The sequence below is a fragment of the Crinia signifera genome, chromosome 6 (genome assembly GCF_055691185.1).
Source record: "Crinia signifera chromosome 6, ASM5569118v1, whole genome shotgun sequence".
In the NCBI taxonomy this organism is placed as follows: Eukaryota; Metazoa; Chordata; class Amphibia; order Anura; family Myobatrachidae; genus Crinia; species Crinia signifera.
Window position 1 is genome coordinate 154,160,483 of NC_139222.1, and position 21,749 is coordinate 154,182,231.

The 21,749-nt window shown below is 43.4% G+C and overlaps 1 protein-coding gene across 1 annotated transcript in view; it reads left to right on the forward strand.

The window, feature by feature from the left end:
• The first annotated feature begins 4,881 nt into the window (after positions 1–4,881).
• The window catches only part of LOC146007113 (agouti-signaling protein-like), a 30,454-nt gene continuing 13,586 nt past the window's right edge, over positions 4,882–21,749 (forward strand). The window contains exons 1-2 of the mRNA XM_083145493.1: positions 4,882–5,026; positions 5,109–5,170. Of these exons, the coding sequence (XP_083001619.1) occupies positions 4,882–5,026; positions 5,109–5,170 (207 nt within the window). The remainder of the gene's footprint in view (positions 5,027–5,108; positions 5,171–21,749) is intronic.

Here is a 21,749-nt window from a genome sequence, read left to right on the forward strand (position 1 = left end):
CTCACTGTGCAATATATCTCTATCCTATCTCTGCCAGGGTACTACCCCCTGACCCCACCCCCTTCCTTAAACGCAATCAAATCCTCAAAAAAAAAACACGGGGAAAAAAGTCTTAGAACAATCCTGTAATTTTCTCCTGAGGAGATAAGTAGCGTTTCTCCGGGGCGCAATGCTTTGTACATTGAAAATACACGGACTTTATATTGCCTTTTGGTAACATGCCTTTTTTTTTATTTTTCTTATTTAAGATTAATTATGTTGCTGTATGTACTCTAGGTATTACTCCATTAAAACCTGTACAAACATTTTATTGTTTGTTTATTTATTTTTTGATATTTTAAATTACATATTAGATATGCTCTATCTAATTTACAAATAATTACATTTAATATAAGAAAGTAATATAGTATTTTTGTGTTGCACCACACTGCAAAGTAACTAAATGAAAATTGGAAACAAATGCAAATTTATCTATAGTACCCATAATGTCGGATTCTTTTTTTTTCTTCTTGGCTTTCAAGTGTTTGCATGTGAATTTCTAAAGTAGCACAGGTATTAAATCATTGTACAGTTTCACAGAGCAGGCCTGTTTAATGTAAGATTCGAGAAATACTTATTTGAATGAATACTATTATCTTGGTAATGTTGAAAAAGTCTCCACATTTAAGATTCCTAATAAATTTGAACTTGGCATATGCAACTATTTATTTGTGACAGATCAATTTATGTATAAATATCTCTCACTTTACATTAGGCATTCATAGTTTGAACATATACCTTATACAAATATATTTATAAAGCAAAACCACATTGTTGGCTGACAAAGAAAAAATCCTTTCATTAGTAGGAGAATATACAGAAGTCAATAGGATTCCTTGCTCTCTGGGATTGTATTGTTCCTGATTAAGGAGTCCCACAAGTGGCTCAGTGCCCAACACTGATCTATTTAACCCAGACACCACACAAGTCCAGTACCGGGTACAGTGCTGACAGCCACTAGCCAGATAAAATCATTCTGCTCTGCTGGTTCACAGGTAAGTAGCTTTCAAACCTATATATATATTATATTATATTATATATATATATATAAATAAAATATGTGTTTGTGCACACACATACATACATACATATATATATATATATACTGTGTGTTCATATGTATATACTTTGTGTGTATGTATAATGTGCGTATATATATATATATATATATATATATATATATAAAGGTAGATTGATAGACATGTATGTATATATATATATATATATATATATATCAATAATAATGATGATCTATTTTGGGGGCCCTGAGGTCATTGAGGAAGATTACTAATGTCTAATTGAAATGGACATCAGGTGGGAGATCTCTTCAAAACTTGCTTTGATATTTCAATCAAATTTCAAATTTTAGATGATATCAACTGAATAGCAAGTGCTGCTCTTATTTACCTCCACTACTATCTGGTTGAGCTGGATCTTATTGTTTACAGAGAATTTACTAGGTAAAATATATTAGTATTAATTATGTGGTATCATTAAAAATAAGTTAGTTAGATATTTATAGTTCTTAAAATTATCTTAAAAAACATATTGTTAGTTACAACAGTAGTGTTTTGCACCATCATTTTTATTGCACTAAAATATATTTTCAATTGAGTTGCAATATTAAAATTCAATATTACTCTAAATTTTAAAATAACCTATTATTACGAAAAGTACTTAATTCAATAAAAAAAAGGATTTAAAAAATGTGGTTGAATTTATGTAATGTTCATATAATTGATAAACAGTACATATTTCTTTTAGAAGACAAAAGCATTTTTAGGGACATTTAAAACTAGATGATACCTAATTTACAAAATTAAGAAGGCCACATAATTACTTTTACATTCACAATTCTATTAGTTGTACACCCCCCACCCCATGAAAAAAAACACACAAACACACATCACATGTCCCTACATGTTACCTTCTTCCTTCTTTATAACCCTTTAATTTTGTAAAATTAGCATTTATTAACAAAATCACTTGCTTTAAACAAAAGACATTGTGATTCTTATACACGCATGTATAATAAAACGCAGAACATTTATATGCGTTTTATCACCATTTTATTCACTTGTTGAATGTTTGATCATATGTACTTTAACTAAATATAGTACAAAATATATTCCTTGATTGTGAAAATGTCAACTTTAGGGTGGTGTACATATGCACCTGAAAATCATATCATTGTTTTTAAAGTTACTTTTGATATTGATTACATTTTTTATTATAATTATTTTTATTGGGCGGGGGGGGGGGGGGATATTTAAATAATTCCAATAATGTCACATTAGATTGATTATGGTATGTATGGATGTATGTTTGTTTGTTGTGTTTTTGAAGTACAAAGATTTGACAGATTAAAGGGGACAGACTGAATTTCAAAGATTTGACAGATGGAAGGGGTATTCAAGCTCATACAAAAGTTAACTGTAATGAAAAAATATATATATATACATCTATGTATTGTTTAAAAAACAATTCAGTACATATCTTTACTTTGCAAAGAAGCATACAAGTATACAGTTACTTATGTAACAAATAGTAACAATATAACCCTTGGGATAAAATACTGTATAATAAAATAAAACATTACTTTTAGTTTAAGCTCCTAAAATTAAACAAATGGTTGGCAGCAATATATGAAGTTAGTAGTGTTAATGTGAATTAAAATAGCTACTATCTCTGAGTAGTATTAATTTAATTTAAAGTGTTATTTGCCAGAAATACACAACACAGGAATTAATATGGTTTAATAAGTGTATATGTCAATCAGCTCTATTAAATATGTCTATAGTGATCCTATCAATAAGTTGCTCTTGCTAAGAAAGTATAATTGAGGCTTGAAATTGTAATTCATGCTGTTATTTATAGATTATATTTATTCTTACAAATGATGTGTTATTATTAAAATCACTGGCTGATATTGTCATGATTTTCATTTGAATATTAGTAAATATTTTGCAAGATAAAACAGCTTAGACAAATAGTTATTAGCTTGCCTAACTACGGCAGTGTGGTGCTACCTATTAAATAATTTGAGGTCAAGAGTTCAATTCCTGATCAAGGCACTATCTGTGTGGAATTTCTAAATTCCCCCTGTGTTTCAGTTTTCTCACAAACGCCAAAAATATACTGATAGGTTAATTGGCTTCTGACACAAAACAATCCCATGTGTGTGATAGGAAATCTAGATTGTAAAAGCAGCTGGGACAGAAACTAATGTGAATGACTGAAATATTTTCTGTAAAGTGCTGCGCCGTATGTTTGTTCTATTTAAATAATTGATATTATTAATAATAATAAGAAGAAGAAGAAGAAGAAGAAGAAGAAGAACAGTGTAATGTTTAAGGAAAGTATGTTATTATACAGATTACATAATTTTCAACAAAATATATTTATAATCAATACAGTAGCTATAAAATAAATTATATTAATTTTGCAGTATTGCTGTTACTAAACTTTAAAGGCTCATACACACTGGGTGATTTGGAGCTGAAAGCAGCTTACTTTTTCCGTTTGAGTTGATTTTAGCTCGAAACCACTTAGTGTGTATGCCGCGGCATCCATCGGCAGTTTTACCAGTGGAGTGGATGACTTTTCAAAGCACCCTGCTATAGAAAGCCATCCACCCCCTGTGAAAAACACTACGAGTTAAAATCGCTCAGTATTTATGCACTGAGCAATTTTCCAGACAGTGATTTTCACTACATCACTGGCCATATACACTGAGCAAGAATGCCCAGTGTGTATGAACCTTAAGACCAGGTATATGTTAGTGACTATTTGTCTATATAATTATAAATATCTAGACCAGGCTTATCCTTTAAGATACAAAGTGTTATTTTGTTATTTAACTTTTGCAAGCTTAAGTCACTAGAGCCAATATTAAAGATGCTTACTATTAGTTCAATTCATAAATAACCCCATTGTGGGCCAGATGTACTAAGCTTGAAAAGTGATTCAATGGAGAGTGATAAACCACCAGCCAATCAGCTCCTACCGTGTCACAGGTGTGTTTGATAAATGACAGGTAGAAGCCGATTGATTGGTCATTTATCACTCTCCATTGTATAACTTTTCAAAGCTTAGTACATCTGGCTCAATATGAGGGCAATAGATGTTCTTTTATTCCCTCTGCAGAATGATTTATGCCCAAGTAGATCATTCTGCATTAGTAGGGAATATCTTTGCAAATCTTTATTACAAACATAGAATATTTGGTACTTGTTTAGTTTCACGACGGCAGCGGCCGTGCGTCTGAGTCCCCTTGCGGGCTCGGTGGCTCGCTACACTCGCCACGCTATCTAAAATTAACTCTATGCTAACGTGGATAGTAGGGGTATGAACTATCTTCATTGGCTTAGAGTTCATTTAGCTTATTTTTGATAGTTTAGTGAGTGCAGAAGCCGGAAGTTCATGGCGGCCATACTGCCACCGTGAAACTAAACAAGTACCTAATATTTTTGTTTAAAAAAATAGAATCAGATATTTAATGTTTCAGAATTTTAGTTAAAATAAAATATTGAACCCTATGCCACCCAAACCTAACCCTCGCCACCTAAACCTAACCCCTGCAACCTAATCCTAACCCTCCCTCTCTGCACCCTAACACTAACCCCCCTCCCCCACAACCTAACCCTAAATTCCCTCATAGTACCTAAACCTAACCCCGTATCCCCGGCCTAATTCAGCTCTTAACCCAATAGCAGCTACACTCCATGCAGCTATGGTAGCTATGCCCCAGTACTATGGGGTACACATGTGAAAACAATTGGGAACCACAGTGTCATTTACTAAGACGCAGTACATGGAATGTGCTTTTTCTCTTCTCCAGACATGAATGGAATATCTCTCATTCTCCTTCTAACATGTGTCATTTGGCTGGTCCAGGCTCACATTATCCTGCTGGAAAACCACAACAATTCCAACACAGAAAACATTGCCCAATTTGCAGAGATTTTGCCCCAGATCGCTATATTTGGTGAGTGTAAGTGGTAGTGCCCTAATTTTGGCCATTAGGTAAGAAAGCACCCTATCCGCTAATTCCTTCATGTATCTTACAGATATAAAAAAGTCTTTTCGGAGGGTGAGCAGAATGGATGCTGAAAGGAATAAACTAACCATGGTAGATATTGCAACTATTTATACTGTTTAACACATTATTGTTTACTCCCCAGTGCTTTCCTATCATTGTTGTTTTGCCTAGAAATTAAAAAGTAAATTCAATCAAGCACATTGTTCCTCTGCACAATGTTATGGTGCTGAAACATTGCTTATTTTTGCATGCACTTCATAGGAGATGCATTAGGTTTAGGAAGTATGGAGGAAGCTAGAGTCAGGCTGCGAGGTGAGGGTGTTAGGGTTAGGGGAGGGTAAGGTATTAAGGAGCAGGGGTGGATTAGCCATAGACATTACAGGGAAGATTCCCGGGAGTCCAACGCACCTGTGAGGCCGCCTGATGTAGCCCTGTACAGAGTAGTGGCCCTGTACCCCTTCTGTCTCCCACACAAGAGCCTGTTTACAGAGCAGAGTACCTCATCTACTATATATCCATTTTGACATCTGTTAAAGGGACAGGAGTGGGTGCTATCTGGGGTTGGGTGGGGATATTTTATGATATACAGAGAATTATGGTAATGAGTTGTTTGTCTGCTTGATATAAGTTTAAGGGTTGCAGTGATGTATTAATAGCACATATTTTTGTGTTGGTTCTGCTGACATTTGATTCAGTGCTGCCCAGGTGAGACCACTTCTAGAGATTTTTCAAGGGCTACTTTTAGTTCCCAATCTGCCCCAGCTAAGGAGGAAGGGTCAGGCTGTGAAGTGAGTTTGTAATGAGCACTAAGGAGGGTGGTTAAGGATAGGCTGCAGGGGAGTAGGGAGGGTTAGAGATAGGTCACAGGTATGGAGCATAAGGGGGGGGTCGCAGAAGAGGGTTACTTACATAGCAGGTGTCAGGATTCTGACTGCCAACATTCTGTACAGCTTCATAGAGGCACAAGTAAAAATAAGTGATGTTTACAGTAATACATGGGATGTACAAATATAGAAACTTCTAAATTGAATCTTCCTTTAAATGTGAAATTAATCTAATAATATGGTGCCAAAGTTGATTAGTTTTTAAAGGAATATTTACTATTAAGTTTGATTATCTATGGGGTGAGATCAGGGCCGGACTGGTCATCTGGGACTTCTGGCAAATGCCAGAAGGGCCGACAGTTGACATCCCCACGTGTTCTCTACCTCTATCCCACCCAGCCGCCCCTGTCGACTCTATCTCTCTCTCACCCAGCTGCCCCTGTCGTCCCTATCTCTCTCCCACCCAGCTGCCCGTCGTCCCTATCTCTCTCCCACCCAGCTGCCCCTGTCATCCCTATTTTTCTCCCACCCAGCCGCCCCCGTCGTCCCTATCTCTCTCCCACCCAGCTTCATTGTCTCTCTCCCCTCCTTCCACTAACACACTACCCGGCAGCTACCTTTCTCCCACCCAGTAGCAGCTGTGTGTCTGTGTCAGCATCCATTTGTCTGTGTCTGGGTCCCCTGCTGCGCTGCTCTGACCTTCAGAGCAGATGCCCACTCAGGACCAGGTGATAAGTGCGGGGGTGACATGCACCAGACCCTGCCCTGGGCCTTCTCTCCCCTGTTGTGCTGTCACTCTTTTGAAAGGAAGCTTAAGTGCCTGGAGGGATGACAAGAGACCGCCCTGGCTCAGAAATGGGTAGGCTAGTCTCCCCTCCCTCTCACTGTGGGGTCTGCCATTGTGACTGCAGCTTTGTGTCGCTGGCTTTCCAGGAACACAGCTTGACAGCTAATTGTTCCCCAAGGCTGCTGACTTCGATGAGTGCTGCTGTTACTGGTTTTAAGAGCAGTTGTTTCACCATATTTTCACTCAATACTAACACTTGTCTGCCTTTTCTTTCAACACAAAACCTATGTACTAAGTTACAGTTTGCTTTTACACACCTAGCTTATGGTCTCTTTCATTATGAAATCCATCCCTTCTGTTTGATTACCATCCTGTAAGCCAATAATGTCTGTTTTACAAGTTTGACAGGTTTTATATGAATTTCTCATATCCTTTGGGTGCTCCCCTGTTCAATGCTCTGACAATTCAAATATAACTATGTAAGGCACTGCTCTGCCTGGTAATGCCAGACTAGCCACTATATAGGGAGTATGGTATAGTGACAAACTTGCCCGCAGTACACTACATTTCAGCAATTTCATTCAGGTGCATACCTACTGACTCTCTCCTACATTTCAACATCAGACCTCATGGTTCACGGGCTGAAAAGCTCTCAGAAGAATGATTCTTTGCATTCTGTGAATACTTGAAATAGCTGCAATTCCTACAACCACATGGCTCTAACCAAGCAGGAGATGTCTCCTCGCGTACATCCACAGATAACGGCAATTCGTAATTTCCAAATTTGCAGTGATGATCTGGAAAATAGTGGGATGAGAAATAATTCCCACCATCAAGCCTAGTTTATTTCCACACCATGGTATTCATTGAGATTTTAGGTCAAGATTCCAGCTTTTCTATCCTATTTGACAGAGCCCATTGTCCTTTTCATCCTATGGGAGCTCCTTCAGAATGCTCATGAGATTGTATATATCATCTTCATTATTATACACAGGAATAATAATAATAATAATAATAATAATAATAATAATAATAGTAATTTTATTTATATAGCACTCTTTCTCCAATAGCACTCAAGGTGCTTAACAGATAGAATGAATGTAATACTGTACAGAAACAGTGAAGCACAGTAAAGCTTTTCAGAAACAATACTTAAATTAAGAAAATGCTTGAGTAAAGTGGAAAGTCTTGAGTCTATCATGAAGCATTCTAGAGTGGGGGCCTTTTGAACTGTGTAGAGAAGTTCCATTAAGTTGGAGCAGCATGGCTAAAAGCTCGATCCCCATGATGTCTCTGTAGGACTACTTCTAGAAAGTTTTCTGTTATAATTTTTTTCTGTTTGTTAGGCACCTGTCATATATAATTAATTTGAAAAATTACAATGCTATATGTAGTGTCCTTTATTACTTTTATCTCGAAGAGATGTATATGGGCGTACATTTTTGTGTGCACCTACAGTATGTGTGTTTGCAAACATGTTTTCATATTGTTGATTATGTTTATAGATGGTATGCCTTGTATTGCTCAATTTGGATGGTATGTCAGGCATGTTCAAACTATGGCCCTCCAGCTGTTGTGAAAAGTCCCATCATGCCTTGTCACAGTTTTGCTATTAGGGAATGCTAAAACTAGGACAAGGCATGCTGGGATGTGTCGTTTCACAACAGCTGGAGGGCCACAGTATGGACATGTCTGCTATTGGTTGTTGCTGTCATCAACCCTTTGTGACGCCTGTACCGCTGAATTTTATCTTAATCTCTGTCAGACCAGTCATGACTGAGTATTCAAGGAGTAGTTGTTTTACTTTTGTTCTGAAATTATTTTACTGCACTAACAATTGTACGTATCTGTCAATTGTTTTTATGTTGTTTGTGCCCCCCCCCCCCTCCACTTTATCCTTTTTGTGCTATTCTTAAGGCTCCATACACTAATGAGATTTGATCTGATTTGATCCAATTCCGAAAGGACCAAATCTCATGTGTTTGACATCCCGTCTGACCTGATGCACAGTCCCCGGCACATCGGATGAAGTCAGGAGGTCAGACGGGCTGCACATAAGATTTTATAAATCTTATGTGCAGCCCAGAGCCAGGCAGGGGGACGCAGAGATGAAGGAGGGTATGCAGAGAGGCCTTAATATACCCTAAAACATACGAGATCTCTCTGGAATTTTGACCAAAGCAAGAGTAGGTTTTGTCTAGGAAACACAGATGCACAGATCGCAATTACCCCACAGTTTTTTTCATTAACTTTAATAACGCTTAAACTTTGCAGGTGGATATTTTGTTTTCCACATCATTTCCCTTTAAGGATTTCATGCACATTGCCTTGGATGAATATAGAATGGTTATATGGCCAATCGTACTCAGTAGCACACGCAAGTGGGGTTTCTGAATACCCAGAAACCCCCCTGATGACGGACCACATTTTTCATTTATTTTTTGCTGATCCCGGGTCGTGAACATAGCCCCGCCCACTTCTGGGTTTAGGCTCTGCCAACCTTGTACCAAGGTTGGTAGGGCTGAAGGGACTAAGGAGGGAAGAATTAGAGATAAACTGATTTAGCTGAGGGAAGCCACTGGCAATTAGCAGCAGTAGGAATGGCAGTCACCTGGCTGCACAGATCTAGAAATCCAGCAGCAGGAAAGATATCAAGGAGCTGCTGGTACCTGCTGCACCCTCACCAGGCCAAATTACCACCCTGCCAATATGGCCAGATGACAAGGAAGCATCCCCTTCCCCCTTAAAGGACTACAAGAGACTTTACTTAAGAATGGGATATCTTCAGTGGCGTAACTATACATTTTGCTCCCCCCAGCCAAAAAAGGTTGTGGCACCCCCTGTCCCCACGTGTATGGTGTGTGCATGTATATATATATATATATATATATATATGCACACACATTGTGTGTTTGTGTGTATATAGTGTCTGTCAAGCAGATGTGGCTTGTGAGTCTTGTCTACAGGGCAGATGTGGTGGGTAACAGTGTAGAACGTATGGCCACAGCACCACTGCCCTATAAAGCAGCAGCATGAAAGTGGCACCATTGTGCCTGGCAATGCCCTCATACAGTGGCAACATGGAAGAGACCCTTCTGTGACTTTCAGTGCCCTCATGCAGTGGCAGCATGGAAGAGGCACTACTGTGGCTGGCAATGCCCTCGTGCAGCGGCAACATGGAACTGGCAATACTGTGGCTGTCAGTGCCACAGCAACAGAATGGAAGTGGCACTACTGTGGGTGGCAGTTTCTCTTATACATTGGCAGCATGGAAGTGGCACTACCCTCATACAGCTGCAGCATTGAAGGGGCACTGCTGCGGCTGGAAGTGCCCTCATACAGCAGCAGCAGGGGCACAAAGGAAGGGGCATAACTGTGGGTGGCCACTGGTACAGGGTAGTTCGGAGCCTACAGTACACACAGCACTGTGCTGACCAGGTAAAGCACAGCAGCCAGCATTATAACCCTGAAAATACACACAGAAAATACTGGCAATAAAATGGAAGTAAGGAAGCTGCTTGCCCGGGGCACTGGGATGTGGGAGGGCTGCATGCAGTGGGTGCGCAGGACCCAGGTCAGGCCGGAGCATTCACCTGACACTAGGGTGACCAACTCATCCCTTTAATCCGGGACATATATTAATTACACAGGTTCTGTGGCTGGCTTTCACCTGGTTTTAAACTGCCACAGAACCTGTGTAATTAATATGTGTCCCGGATTAAAGGGACGAGTTGGTCACCTTACCTGACACCCCCCCTGCCCGGCATCTTACCTCCTGCAGGATCCTCTTGTTCTCGGTGACGGTCTCCAGGCTCTCGCTTGCAGGGATAGGTTGCCGGGCCACCGCCGCCGGTGACAGCAGGCTGCTGCGGTTACCATCTGATCACACAACTCAGACGTCACAGCCCGCACTGATGAATCTGAAGCGCCGGCGGCAGTGACAGCTGGAAGTTACAGTGCCACGGTTATGTCCTGTCACGCGTGCCCCCTCTGCCATTGCCAAACTTTGTTTTAAAAAAAAAAACGGATGGAAACAGCGGTATGCGGTGCAGACGGCAGCAGGACCCATCAACTGGTTCTGCACCGTCTGCACCGCCAGTGTGATAGATCTTCCTAAGGTGAGCTGCCGTCCTGCTGGCTATTGCACTGCTAGCCAGCAGGACAGCAGCTCACCTTAGGAAGATCTATCACGCTGTCTGGCAGCCCTCACAGAGCAGATATTGTGCTGCTGCTGTTGTATGAACTTCCTGCAGGGGCTTGGGCCGCGGGCGCTCTAGTTACTGTATGCTGCTAGTGGCGGGGGGGGGTTTAAAGTGAGTCAGTGCGCCTGATAAGTGCCAGCGCCCACGCAGCCCCTGCTCCCCCAAGCGGGAGCGGGAGCTGCCTTACACTAGCTAAGCCACTGGGTATCTTTGCCCATGGCATCAAACATGACGGCCCTGGACTCTTGCACAGTTTTGCTGTTTGTCATCTTCGGCCGTGGGAAAACTTTCTATCCGGATTGGAGAGCTACCCATCCAAACTTGCAAAGAGCCAGGTGTATCCCTCTGTGTGGACTTTTAATCGTATTTTATTTGGAGTGTTGGTGTATGGAATAAAGTGCATTACTTTACCAACCGGAGTGGACATCGGTGATTCCTGTGGTATATGGACCCTATCCCTAAAATAAACCTTTTGATGAACATAGGGCTCTGAACCTTGGTGAGTTCTATCCTATTAGTAATCAGAAGTGTGGGAGTGTGAATTGATGCCCAGTTGATACCGTGCGAAAGTAAAAGAAACCTTGATGTGCACATAGGGCACTGATTACAGGTCAGTTGACAGTGTCCTATTTTGAACATCAAGACGCAGGGATTGAATACACTGCGAAAGGAAAAGGAAGATACAGCGCCTAAAGATCACCCATTGTATTTGCTATATTGGTTCAGGATTTTAGGCGTCTTGGGGTGTGTCTAGGGCTGCAGTGTCTGGAGCGCGGTCATTATTCTATAAATTTTGTTATTGGCCCTGGCATTGTGCATGAAGGCTCTGGCATTGAGCATGAAGCAGACCCTGGCAATTAACATGTAGTTAAGCAGCAGTTATGTGGCATAATATGTAATAGTCATTACAGCGTGTTGCTTAATGTGTAATGGGCATCACAATGTGTGGCATAATGTGTAATGGGCATCACAGTGTGAGGTATAATCTATAATGGGCATCACGGTGTGTGACATAAAGTGTAATGGGCTTCACGATAGGGGGCATAGTGTGTAATGGACATCACAGTGTGTGGCATAATATGTAATGGGCATCACGGTGTGTGGCATAATGTGCAATGGGCATCACAATGTGTGGCATAATGTGTAATAGGCATCACAGTGTGAGGCATAATGTATAATGGGCGTCATGGTGTGTGTCATAAAGTGTAATGGGCTTCACAATCAGGGGCGTAGCAAGGGCGGAGCACAAGCTCCAGGCGCCAGAAGATATCAGGACCGCAGGAGCCATGTCAGCACCGCCAGCTCGCCCGCTCCTCTGCACGCTCATCTGCCCACTCCCCCACCCGCACTGCTATTTAAAGTTCATGTCTCCCGCTGGACCGCTACCCAACGGGTGCTTGCGAACCAGCAGCCAATCAAGCGGGAGATGTGAATTTAAAATAGCAGCGGGGACCTGGGAGTGGGCAGGCCCGGTGACAGGGGGGATGCGCGGATTGCAGCACTGCTTCTGGGGGGGTTCCGACCACATGCACGCACACACGCATTCTGTATCTGTTAGCTCAGGCGGGGGGTGCGGTGCACGGACGCACACTGCTTTGCTGGCTGGGGGGGTGCCGACCGCACACTGCCCCTGACAGCTGGGGGAGAGGGGTGTGTAAGGAGTACTCCCACCCTCCCTCCCTGCTCCACACTATTACTCGCACCCTCCCTCCCTGTTCCACACTACTCCCTCCCACCCTTACTCCACACTACTACTCCCACCCTCCCTCCCTGCTCCGCACTATCACTCCCACACTCCCTCCCTGCTCTGCACGATCACTCCCACCTTCCATCCCTGCTCCACACTATCACTCCCACCCTCCCTGCTCTGCACTATTACTCCTACCCTCCCTCCCTGCTCCGCACTATTACTTATTCCCTGCTTCACACCACTACTATGTTTGATGGGGAGGGGGGCCCCACAGATATCAGTGTAGGGGCCCCATGATTTCTGTTGCGGGCACTGGGAGCGGATGAGGGAGCTGCGGGCAGGGGAGCTGGCGGTGCACTGAATTGAAAATAGCGGCGGGGAGCCGGGAGCAGGCTGCTGCACAATTCTGTTCCCCTTGGCAACGAGCAATTTCAGTCCCCCTTTGCAACGAGCTATTTCAGTCCTCCTTGGCATCGAGCATGAAGCCCCTGGCATCGAGCATGTAGACTTACCACTTATGTGTCAAATGTGTAATGGGCATTATGGTTTTCTATTTAGTATGTAATGGGCATTACAGTGTGTTATATAGTATGCGATGGGCATTACGGTGGGTTATATAGTATGCAATGGGCATTACGGTGTTTTATATAGTATGTGATGGGCATTACGGTGTGTTATATAGTATGCTCATGGGCATTACGGTGTGTTATATAGTATGCGATGGGCATTACGGTGTGTTATATAGTATGCGATGGGCATTATAGTGTGTTATATAGTATGCGATGGGCATTACTGTGTGTTATATAGTATGTGATGGGCATTGCGGGGTGTTATATAGTATGCAATGGGCATCATGTGTGGCCTTATGTGTAATTGGCATTATGGCATGTGGCTTTATGTGTAATTGGTATTACAAAGTTCGCTAAAATGTGCAATGGGCATTACGGTGTATGGTATAAAGTTGGGCCGCGCCGACTTTTCGCTGCGCAGGAGCCTCACCTACTACAAATTGAGGGGGCGAGAAACATGCCCTTGCTCCGGGCGCCTTGGCACATAGCTACACCACTGTTCACAATAGGTGGCATAATGTGTAATAGGCATCACAGTGTGTGGTATAATGTGTAATGGGCATCACGGTGTGTGGCATTATGTGTAATGAGCATTTACAGCATGTGGCATAATAAATAATGGGCATTATGGTGTGGGGTATAATGGGAAGTGCTCATTATGGTGTGTGACATAATGTGTAATGGGCATTACTGTGTGGAGCATAATGTGTAATGTGCATTCCACCGTGTGGTATTATATGTTAGATTCATTAGGGTGTGTGGCATAAATTGGCCATGCCCTTATTGTCAGGTAACCACTCGTCTAGTTTCATATGACCACAACCACTCATGACACATGGCCATTTGTAGTACCACTAAGAAATTGGGGGAAATTTACTAAAGGAAATTTGTAAAAAATAGGTGTATTTGTATCCAGAAATACACTTATTTTTGACATTTACTATCCCGAAAATACGGCAATTTGTATTCGTATTGATAGCACATCAATACGACTATGAATTGCCGTATTTTCGGGATAGTAAATGTCAAAAATAAGTGTATTTCTGGATACAAATACACCTATTTTTTTACAAATTTCTTTTAGTAAATTTCCCCCATAATTTCTACTTGTGCCACTGATATAATGTATATATTAAAATGTATTCTCCTAATCAGACTCAACCATCCTTTATCACTAAAATGATGGCCTCCCATTGACCCACAGAGGCACAATATCGGAACATTCGCCCTGAAGAAGCCCCATACAGAGTCGATAGGCTTTGGAGCCGAGCATTATCAGCATAACCTTACTGACCATTGAATAAGTCTCCTCCCGGCTGGGAGTAGAGCTCACGGAGCAAGCGGGATCATGATGCTAGGAACCAGGATCTCGCGATTGCGCAACCTGGAAGTCGCATTCCTTCTAGCTCTGTGGAGCAGGGCTGGATTTGCGGTCCCTACACTAACCAAGCCCTGGCGTACAGGAGGGTCTTGTCAAGGGACAACTGGAGCATTAAGGAGGGCAAACCATCACCCACATGTTAGAGGTGCACTGTGGAGGGGATGGGATACCACCACCCTATGAACCTCCCCATTGAGACTGCCTTGCTGACCATTTGTACTGCATATTTCCCACATTTACCCATTATATCCTTACAAGTGAGATACAATTGCATTTTTCTACCCCTATTTTTATCTTGCATAGGTTGTAGACTGCCTGGAGCCTTTAATAACTGATATTCTGATTGTGGGCAGATATTCGTACTGTCAATTCACCCAGAAGTTGACGTCTCGAGTACCACTACTAGACACTACGCAAAGTGGCATAGGCAGGGGAGACCTAGGGAAGTCCCTGCGTGGCATAGGCGGGTCCCTCCGAAACATCAATTAGATTCCTGGAGGCTTCAACACCCTACTTGTAGGGACTATATATTTTATTCATGACCACATAGTGTATATTCTAGAATAGACGACCTCTTTTTACCACATTTAGGTTCCTTCACCTTCTTCAACATTCAGACTGGACTAGTCACTTGGTCGGATCACGCTCCTATTTTCCTGACACTGTAGACCTCTTGCCCTGCTGTTAAGCAATGTCTATGGCATCTGAATTAACAACTCTTGACTGATCCTTGATGTAAAGCTGAGCTGGTGACGGCACTTACTGAATATTGCTGGAGATCTCCAGTGTCATGGTCTGGGATGCTCATAAATTAATCCATCTGGCAACTATGTTGAAGAGGGAAAAGATGCAACAAACACTCGCTGTTCTGAAGAAACTTCAATCTTTAGAGGTCTCCCATAAAAAGCTCCTATCAACTTCTTTCTGAATTAACTGCAACTAGAGTGGCATTGCAACTTAGCAGGGGGCTTACCTCTATATTTTAGGTGGGATTGCCAAACCCTATGTCAATATTTGGAGATCTACTCCTATTTTAGAATGTATAGTCCTATCAACTTCCTCTTTTTGGATCCTACATCTCTACCCTGGCCCCCTCACACATAATAGAAAAGAACTACTACAATTTCTTAATAGCGCATAGACATAGAGGATTTACATATTAGAGTAAAAAAAACAGAAATTCTGTTCCACTTGGTGCTAATGGATTGAGTTTAAATCTTCTGCGAATTATAATGCAGTATTGACTCCAGTTGTTGGTGCTTTTAGTAGGCTGGATTCTGCTTCTCCTAATCTTTCCCTTTTCCTCTCTACCTTTGTCCTCCGTGGTGTTTTGTGGCTAATTTTATATGTTTGCCCTTCTATATATTTGTGTATTTAGCTTGTCTGTGTTTATGTCAAAACATTATTGACTGTTTACTTGTATTCCTTGCTTCTTATCTCGGTATATGTCTTTGTATATTTACTATTGTGTATATTATACTGTTGACTGAATATTGTCTGCTGTTTTTTATTTGCAACTTTATTAGTAACTTTAGTGCATGTCATTCATCAGGATGTTGAGTTAATACTATAACAAGCTCCTGATGTTGATGATGACCTGGATGTTGATGATTACCAGGAATATGTAGTAGCTCCATTATATGATATTTAGGGTTGACCTCTGCCTCATGTTGTCCTGCATGGCTGGCTTTCTTCTTCCAGGAAACCAGGTGTTAAAGTGTGTGTGAGAGGGGGGTGGACCTGAGTTCCACCACCTATACTGGTAGGGGGAACTCAGTTCCACCTCCATCACAGCTCTGCACAGTTATTCCAACAGAAAAGCCTGTCCCAGCACCTTCATTTTCTGCCCCAGCATATGTGAGGTCATGCCACCACCAGAGCTGAAGTGAAGAAGAGAGGAGAGGAAGCTGCTGGAAGGACAGAAACAGATATGTGTATAAAGTGTACTTACTGTAGACATACTGTGGACATTTTGTGTAAGGGGTAATACTGCTGTGGTCATTATGTGTATAAGCAATACTTCTGTGGGCATTATGTATAAAGGGCACTACTCTGTAGGATAACTTGAATAAGATGCCCTACTCTGTGTCATAACTTGAGTAAGAGTCACTACATGTAATTTAGGCCCTTATTCTGATTGACGCGGACTTTACCGCATTCTTACGGATCGCGTCTTTTCGGCGTCTGCGCATGCGTGGAGAACGCAACGCGCATGTGCCACGCCTTGACTCCGTACCAGTTCGGCCAAATCCCGTACAAAACTGTTCCCCGCAATCAGTCGGGAAATATGGGCGTATTATGGGCGTCATGCGGAATGTCACATGGGCGTAGTTTCAAAGTGGGCAAAACGGGGCGGAAACATGGGCGGACACGGGGGAGTACACTTATGTTGGGGGGCGTACATTCGGATAGCACTCCGAATGCACGCGATCAAAAAGGGAAGAAATGTGCGGTGTCCACAAGTGTACTATTGCTTTGCGGACACCACTCGTTCATGCGGTAGGCGAACGTACGACTAATGACTACAAGCATTAACACCTGAACCCAATAGAATCTACTCCTTTACTCATTACTCACTAATAGGCCGCTTGTCAGTGCTTTAATTGAAACCATTGCTGCTTCAAGGAACCCTTACTAAACACCCACATATCCTGTACTTGTCAGACACTTTAAAACTGCTAACAATGGACATGACAGAATATTAATACTAGCAATACACATGTGTATTCGACATGTACTAATGAAACCACACATTTTTGGGTAAAGTAAAAAAATTTATTTCTATACATGTCACAGTCAATGCCACTGTGATGCAATGACCAAAAAATACAAAATCCAAAAAATAAACAACATGGCAGGAATGTAGCAAAATAAATAATAATACAAAACAAATATAATTGCACACAGATGGACTCCAGCACCTCCTATGTGCCACTGCACATGCAGCCAGTGGGAAATGAGGATGCTGCTGGCCCTTCTACAGCAGGGCAACCTGCACCTGACCATTCTACAGCAGGGCAACCTACACCTGGCCCTTCTGCAGCAGGCCAACCTGCAGCTGGCTCATATGCACCATCAGCAGAATCATTTGGAACACAACCGGGGACTTCACAAGATAGTACCATGGCCATCACTTAAAGTACAGCTGACAGTAATGGCAGGCAAAAGAGGGCAACAGGGGAACCAAAAAGGACATATGAAGCAAGGGCTCATCTGGTTACCCTCAGCACGTGATTGGACACAAGAAGCTGACACACACAGCACAATGGAAGATTTGGGACCACATAACGGTGGAGATTAATGCAGCCACAAGTTCATTTGCGACCACGTTTGGCCTTGGTAGGCTCCTTGGCCTGTGCAGCAGCTCTTCGGGGACGGCCAGATGCTGGGGCAGGTGGAGCAGATGATGTTGAGGGGTTGGCTGGTCTACCCCTCCTGCCAGCAGGGAGTGTTGCCGGTGGTAATGCACCAGAAACGGATGACATTAGGACCCTGTTGCTGGTAACCAGCTCCACCATAAGCTCATTATGGTGGAGGAGGAGATCATTTTGGCGGGTGGCTTGCTCGGCCAGCACCTGAGCACTTGCAGCCATGGCCTGATGTGACTGAGCCATGGCCTGCATGCTCGCAGCGATGGCCTGCTGGGTGCTGACCAAGCTCGCCAGGATCTCCTCGGTCCTATGCATCCGTTCTGATGCCAAGTCTCCCTGCTGGTTGATGTCCCCAAGCATCTGGGCCAAGGCGGCCAAATCGGCTTGGGCCGATGGCTGCTGCTGCACAGGCCTACCACTGGGGCCAGGTGGCACGGACTCCTCCACCTCCTGAGCAGAGTCGTCACCAAGCGGTGGGGTGTCTGTGGAAAAAGATAAACACAATTAGGAGACATTCTAAGATAATTACTTGCACAAGTTTATGGCATGACCAATATTTACCTTCCAGCAAAGACGCAAACACTTCAGCTGGGGCCTCGCTATCCATCGTGCTCACCCCCCTGATCTCCTCAACTGATATACAGCTCTCGGCCATCAACTCCAGGGGGGTGAGCTCTAGCCCTGATGGCATGGGCCCGGCCCCAGATGTCTGGCTGTGTTCCCACCGCTTGGTCATCTTCCTCTTCAGGTTGGTTTTGAAGTCCTGCCACCTGCAATGTAAGTTGACATATTAATACATGTCACTCCAGATTTTAGCTGTTGCAGCCATTGCTCTGTGCTACATATTACGACATGTGATTAATGTCCAAAAGATAATATTATATGCAACTATGATATCCACCGTTACAATACACATTCACAATCACCCTACTCTAACTCTCACCGAAATAACATGGCAATAATGTATGTGTATCGTAACAACCTCACGGGCCATTTGCTAAATCCATCTAAGCATCAATTCAATCATTACTTGGCTATTACTGGGCACATGTATCACAAAACAACTTGCCTCTTCTTCACATGGTCCGTCTCACGAACTTGTGGCGCTACTTCATTAATCTCTGCCGTTATCTGTTCCCAAATCTTCCATCTGCGTGTGTGTGTCAGCTTCTCCGATGGACACTCAATCCAATCACGTGCTCGGGGAACCAGGATGGCAAGCTCCTGTGCTTCATATGCCTTATTTTTTTTGGGTGGTTCCTCTGTTGCCCTGGCTCTCCCCTTGCCACGTCCTTGGCCACGCCCCCTGTCACGTGTCGCTGCACTTGAAGTGCTGGCCATGGTACTACCTTGTGAAGTCCCCGGTTGTGTTCCAATCAATTCTGCTGATGGTGCATATGAGCCAGCTGCAGGTTGGCCTGCTGCAGAAGGGCCAGGTGTAGGTTGCCCTGCTGTAGAATGGTCAGGTGCAGGTTGCCCTGCTGTAGAAGGTCCAGCAGCCTCCTCATTACCCACTGGCCGCATGTGCAGTGGCACATAGGTGGTGCTGGAGTCCATCTGGTCAAATAGTTGCTGCAGATCTGGGTCCACCTCTGGTTGTGATCCAGACATGTTAGCAACAACATGGTCACCTTCTAATACACCTTTATATACTGTTTGTGTATCCTGTTTGGCGGACATCAGCGGCAGCTGCGTTCCGTGCGTGAGCGTACGTCGCTGTTTTTTCGCGCCGCATACGGTGGCGGAAATTCCATTGTGTAAAACCTGGCGAAAGTTCTACATGAAATACTGGGCACCAATGCTAACATTGCATAGAATCTTCTGATACACCTGTGACTATTGCACAATACACATGCTATTTGCTAGCATGACATGACATTTGATTCATGACTACTGTGGTATTGTGGCGTTTGATTGCAAGCTAAAAGTAGCCCAATCCCTTAGATAATCCAGGCCACAAGTCATGCAATACTCATCACTACTGTTATAGACCACACATGTGAGAGCCCTATAAATAGTGACTTGCTGCTAGAATCATTTGTCTCCAGATCTGGACTTGTCAGGGTCTAAGGTAAGCTCTTCCATGCTCCTTGTAGATATGATATCCATTAACAATGTAAGTGTATGAATGTATGCACCATTGCCTCACTGACTACAGATTGTTGGGCCAGCAAAGTGCGTGTAGCATTATTGCAACATGTCACATGTTCACTATTTCACTCACAGGTCTTAAACCTGTGTGGGTTCATCTATTGCAGGACAACATGTCCCAGCAATAGATGAAATGTCTCATAGTACATGATGTCGGCAAAAAATGCTGACACCTTTATCTGAGTGTTTTGGACGGTGTGTATTGAGTTCATATTATTGTGTCATCATTATAGAGTCAAATGGATCTGAGGGATTTCACGGGGCGGCCATCTATTGTACGTATTGAAGGCTACAAATCTATTTGTAGTGGGATATGGCCATTATGTGCATAGGTGCATCAGTATTTATGTTCATTTCTTTATAGGTTGCTGAAGCAATGATGCGCTACATGGAGAGGAGGCTAAGGGCACTTGCGGCTCTCCCCACTCGTCGGCCAAGGAGGCCAGGACGTGCTAGAATCTATCGCACACGGGTGACTCTGTTTGCTATGCCCGATGATGAGGTACTTACTAGGTACCGGTTACCGCCACATGTCATTCTGGATCTGCTCACCTTAATTCAGAGCGATCTGGAACCTCTACACGGGATCACGACAGCAATTCCGCCTCACACACAGCTGCTGGCGGTGTTGCATTTCTGCGCCTCAGGATCATTCCAACAAGTAGTGGCAGTACTTGCTGGAATATCTCAGCCGGCCTTCTGCCGAATCCTGAGGCGTGTGACGTCGGCCATGTTCAGGCGCAAGGGGCACTTCATGGCCATGACATTTGCCACCGAGACCCTGCGCAGAAGCCAGCAGGCCTTCCATCAAATTGCTGGCTTCCCTAATGTGATAGGGGCTGTGGATGGCACCCATGTACCATTTGTGCCTCCATCTCGAAGTGAGAAGATATATAGGAACCGCAAATTGTTCCACTCACTGAACGTGATGGTGGTATGTGGCCCATCCATGGAAATTCTCGCCTTCAACTCGAAGTTTCCCGGAAGTGCCCATGACTCTCATGTCATCCGACAAACCGGGATATGGCAAAGACTCCAAGAGCTGGAAGGCCGTGATGCGTGGGTTCTGGGTGACTCCGGTTACCCATGTACGCCCTGGCTACTTACGCCGTACAGCTACCCAGCACCGGGCCCACAGGAGGCATTCAATCGGGCGCATGTTGCCACCAGGCAAGTGGTGGAGCGCTCAATTGGCCTTTTAAAAGGTCGATTTAGAGTGCTCCACCGCACTGGTGGTGACTTACAATATGCGCCTCAAATGGTGTCGAGGATCGTGGGCCTGTGTATATTTTTCCACAACATTGCTGTGCGGCGTGAGATACCCTTTGATGAGTGGGAGGTACCATCTGAGCCGCAAGATCCGCCCATGCGCCCATCCCGCGCCCCTGAATGCCGGAGGGGATACCAGCTGCGGGACTCTGTGGCGCAAAGATACTTCAGGTACATGTTATCGAGTTGACAGAACACACCAATTTTAGTCAAAATCAGCCCTTCAAATAAGTACAGTGTGTTAGTTGTCAGTGTTACAAAACTAAAATTAGCCAGCCTGCCCTCCTAATGGCAAAGAAATAGGAGATATTTATCATATGTGCTTAGTTTTGGGGGAAGTTCAATATAGGTGCTAATTATTATACCTTGTACAAGGGATCTTATGTGTTTGTTATATCTTCATTATTGTAGTTGATACTATCCCT